This window comes from Mixophyes fleayi, chromosome 12 (genome assembly GCF_038048845.1).
Source record: "Mixophyes fleayi isolate aMixFle1 chromosome 12, aMixFle1.hap1, whole genome shotgun sequence".
Classification (NCBI taxonomy): Eukaryota; Metazoa; Chordata; class Amphibia; order Anura; family Limnodynastidae; genus Mixophyes; species Mixophyes fleayi.
This window is the reverse complement of record NC_134413.1, coordinates 61,321,803-61,326,403: the sequence shown is the minus strand read 5'-3', so window position 1 is coordinate 61,326,403 and position 4,601 is coordinate 61,321,803. Positions and strand designations below refer to the sequence as shown.

The window sequence follows — 4,601 nt, the reverse complement described above, 5'->3', positions numbered from 1 at the left end:
ATTGTTTGAGTTGGCCAATTGAAATGATCTGTTCCCTATAAGGTTTTAGAAAGAAAATAGCATATTCTTGCTAAATCAAATTCAAGCTATGTATACTAATCAGACTGTCAGTGCATTTATCATAGTGGGATTCGCTAACATAACTCAATACAACAAGCTAATTTTCACACTATTTCTTTTATTTTATATTATAATCACTGCTGGTAATGCAATTATATTACTTGTGGTCTACTTTGATTCTCATCTTCATATACCTATGTATTTTTTTATAAGCACATTGTCTGTGGTTGAGATAAGTATTGTCACAACAGTTTATCCAACACTGTTTGCTCTTTTCTTAAACGGAAAGGCATACATATCTTTTAATTGCTGCTTCTTGCAAATGTATGCTTTTGATGCATTCTTAATAACAGAGAACTACCTTCTGTCGGTTATGGCTTATGATCGATATATAGCTATTTGCTACGCTCTTCGATACCACACGATTATGACTTTAAAGTTCTGTAAGATATTAATATGTCTGTGCTGGTTGTTTGGTTTCTTGATCCCATTAGTCATGATCATCATGGTTACTAGGTTACCTTTTTGTGGTCCGAATGAAATCGAACATATATACTGTGACTCTTCTCCACTGTTGACACTAGCTTGTTCCAACAGCGCACTTGATGTTTCAATGGACTTAACTGTTAGTTCTTTCACAATTGTCTTCAACTCTGTCTTAATCGGTATTATATATATAAATATATTGATCACAATACTAAAAATGAAGACATCAGAGGAAAGGAAGAAGGCCTTCTCTACCTGCGTATCTCACCTCATTATGGCACTTGTTTTCTATGGAAGTGTTGCTTTCATGTACATACAGCTGCAAGCAAGTTACTCGCCAGAATATGACTTGGCGACAGCCATCCACCAATCTACTCTGACCCCACTTTTGAGTCCTCTCATCTATAGCTTTCGGAACAAGGAGATTAAGAATTTCATAAAGAAACAATTGTATTCCAAGACCCTCAATATTAGGAAAATCAATGCTCTTCAAAGGCTAGCCAGAAATACCTAGTGGCTATGGAGTAGGGGATTATTTGACAGTTTAAGGGTTTTAACTGTATTACAATGATGGATTCCCTGCATCAAACAGCTCTTCATTAGCTTTGGTAATTCACATGGTCTCGCTATTGTCCCAAGCACCAAAATCTAGACTGTAAGGCTTGGAAGGATACTTGAGCTTAAAATACGGTGTGTGAAATGGCAGAAAGAGATATCATGCTTAATGCAACTATTAAAGCTTAGAACCGGTATATTATATGAAAGTTGTTGTACTGTAGCTAAAAAATAATATGTATAAAAAAACTACAGGCAGGTTTTATATCTGAGCACACTAAACGTTTGTCTGTTGGTGCCCAAAAGAGAAGTGCTCTCCACCAATGACAGACATGCTCACTGAATTAATAGGACTGTACACTATGAGCCTGATTCACCGAGGAAAGAAAGGCAAAAAAAAATGAGTAAGTTTTCTCCTTGACAAAACCATCTTACAATTTGAGGGGTGCAAATTAGTTAATTATTTTGCACATAAGGAAAATACTGGCTGTTTTTTCATGTATGACACAAACACTTGACAGCTTTATTTTTGCACTATCAGATAAAGTTGATATAGAACATGTGATATCATAACTATAAATCTGTCCCCACATTTTAAATTTACCTCCCCCCTCCAATGCAACATGATTTTGTAAAGGTGAAAAGTTACTCATTTTTTTGCTTTACTTTTCCTAATGAATCAGGCCCTATGACTGCTAAACCTATCCATATACAACATTACACCCATTGGTTGTTTATTTAATATGTAGTGTTAGTATGCTCACCCATTAAAATCAAGCTCATACCACTCTACCTAGAATGTCTTGCATTAGTGTCTTACAAATGGTTCTCAAATACACTTTGTCCAGATCTCCTAGAAATTTTACCTTTTTCCAGTCCAGGGTAAAAAAATACATATTTACTAGATATTGTATATTATTTAAATAACGGGTAACATTGCTTGAAGGAGAAAAAAAATATCCTAGATCGGATTCTGTGGAACATTATAATGTTTGGAAAGTTACAAACATTATATTCATAAATATGTATTATTGTTTGATGGCTGGAGCTACCTAATTTAAACGAAAAGAAAGAGTGGGTCCTGCGCTCCCTTGGTGGTATATATTGTAGATATTGCTGCCGGGGGGGGCGGAGAAACTAAAGGGAAGTTCCAACCCTTCAACGATAGTGAACAGAAATCGTATATATCAACCACTGGGCGCAGTAGGATCAGTGGATAAAAAGATATGAACAAAATCAATCAAGGAATGATATATAGCACCAAGCTACATATCCCTTCTCAAATATGCATAGGGAGGTGATGATATATATGAATCTGTGAGTACAGAAAACACTTAAAATAGGCAATATTTCAAATAGGCAATAAACACTTAATTTAAAGGTTTATTTATTTTAAATCTATATTTTTCATAAATATGAAAATGTCACATTTTAATATTACAACATTTCCATTCATGTAGTTAAAAAGTAGAGTGCTAGGGGCAAACACAGATTTTTCAAATGATATTTCATATCTACATTTATAATACTGTATAGGAATTGCATTGGATATCATTCATAGCTATATAGTTGGTGAGCACATCTATTAAGTCCAACTGTTTCTAAATTCTATCTGTATTGATCCAGAGGAAGGCAAAATACCCCACTGTGAGAAAGCTTCTAATTTAACCTAACTGCGAAAAACAACAAAATAAATAAAATAATATTTTCTTACTTGACTACGTAAATGACAGTTTAATTAATTCCCTGGACTATTCACACCATCATTGTCATTTAATAATTATAGCTACAAAAACCATTTCTAGTAAGATATCTATCTACTACTTTGCTTTAAACTCAGTTAAGGAGTTTGCTATTACAACCAACCTTTATGTAAAAGTAAAAGTACTATTTTTTAAAAAAAATAACAGTGTATTTCCATAGTCAGGCCACTCTTACAGTAAAACAATTCCACTGGTGGTCCAGGGGCCGCTGAGTCAGACCGCTATTAGGGCCGGGGGGTAGGCCGGCCAGCCGCCCCCCGGATGCAATATAGGCTATTTTCAACAAGGCCGCATCTGATGACATGACAGGGGATGCGGCCACGTCCTCAATGACGCAGCTGCATTCCGTTTCTTGTGATGCGGCCGCCTGTGTGCCCCCCGGGCTTCCCTACCCCAGCCCACACCTGCTGTCGTCCTTCCAGTCACACATGATGGTCCCTTCTCCCCTGCACAGTCCTCACTAAAACAATTGTTGGATAATTTCACACATCAATTACACTTCCAAGACCTAGGGGCTGATTCATTAAGGATCTTAACTTAAGACACTTCTTTTTTCAGTCTCCTGGACAAAACCATGTTACAATGCAAGGGGTGCAAATTAGTTTTCTGTTTTGCACATAAGTTAAATACTGCCTGTTTTTTCATGTAGCAAAACAGAATACTAATGTGCACCCCTTGCATTGTAACATGGTTTTGTCCAGGAGACTGAAATAAGAAGTTACTTAAGTTAAGATCCTTAATGAATCAGGCCCCTAGTTCATAATTTACCTTCTCAGACAAAATAATCATATTTGTTTGACATCTATTTTGAGATCATTTTGTATAAGATATTTATCAGATGAATCTATTAAAATTCCTTAAAATGTTTTACCCACAACTGATGACTGGCTCACGTGGTTATAAATCCTGGCAAGAGAAATCTGAAAAAAAATACGCGAATATCTCCTCTAACCCTTAATATTCTCCCCCTTATTAAGCTTAGTAAAATGGCTCATCTATTTTCTAGTTAGAAAATTAATGTCATTATTATCTGTTATTTAAACTATGTCAACATATTACACAGCGCTCTACACTGAAGGGATCATGATGCAACTAAATAACATTTAATAAAATGATCATATATGATCATACCTCCTGAGGAAGTCTTGTTAAAAGACGAAACGCGTTGAGGATTTGTACATTGTGGGATCTTGTGGACGTTTTCTCTTGTTGTTTGGCGGCATGATCTGAGGTCTAGACCCAGCCGCTTTACTCCAGAGAGTGTTTGTCGTGAGTTACAAGTAAAGATACCCAGATAAGCCTGCTATATGATTATCTATGTAAGTGCATATCTACATTGTTTGTGAAATAAATGTGTGGCTATATAGCTTTACACTATGTGAGTTCTCTTCCTTCTATAAATCTGGATACCACTGAGTATATGTGAAGTTTCCACTCCAGACTCCATAAACGCTGTGTGAAGCATCGGCCCTATATATATCTAAGGGGTGAAAAATCCTACCTGTGGAGATATATCTTACAGATAAGCTTTAAAGATCTTTTCTCTGGTATGCACATTATATATTGGTGTGGTGTAGGTGTTCCAGAGTGCTATTGAACATCTAATCTACTGAATCACCCTACTATCTGAGTGTTACATAAATATCTCCTTTCTATACCCACTTGGTTAACTAAGATTCTGACCTTTGGTACACTTTCTGTATTGCCATCATATACAGGTTTATACTATGTGGCGCC

General features: G+C 36.0%; 1 protein-coding gene across 1 annotated transcript; it reads left to right on the top strand.

The window, feature by feature from the left end:
* Positions 1-256: 256 nt before the first annotated feature.
* LOC142108288 (olfactory receptor 6N1-like) lies at positions 257-1,060 on the top strand. Its single transcript, XM_075191928.1, has one exon. It carries the CDS (start codon positions 257-259, stop codon positions 1,058-1,060), a length of 804 nt encoding a protein of 267 aa, XP_075048029.1.
* The last annotated feature ends 3,541 nt before the right edge of the window (positions 1,061-4,601 follow it).

Bases quoted from the DNA above. Each gene is read 5' to 3' on its own strand.
- LOC142108288 (XM_075191928.1), top strand. From the start codon at position 257: ATGTATTTTTTTATAAGCACATTGTCTGTGGTTGAGATAAGTATTGTC.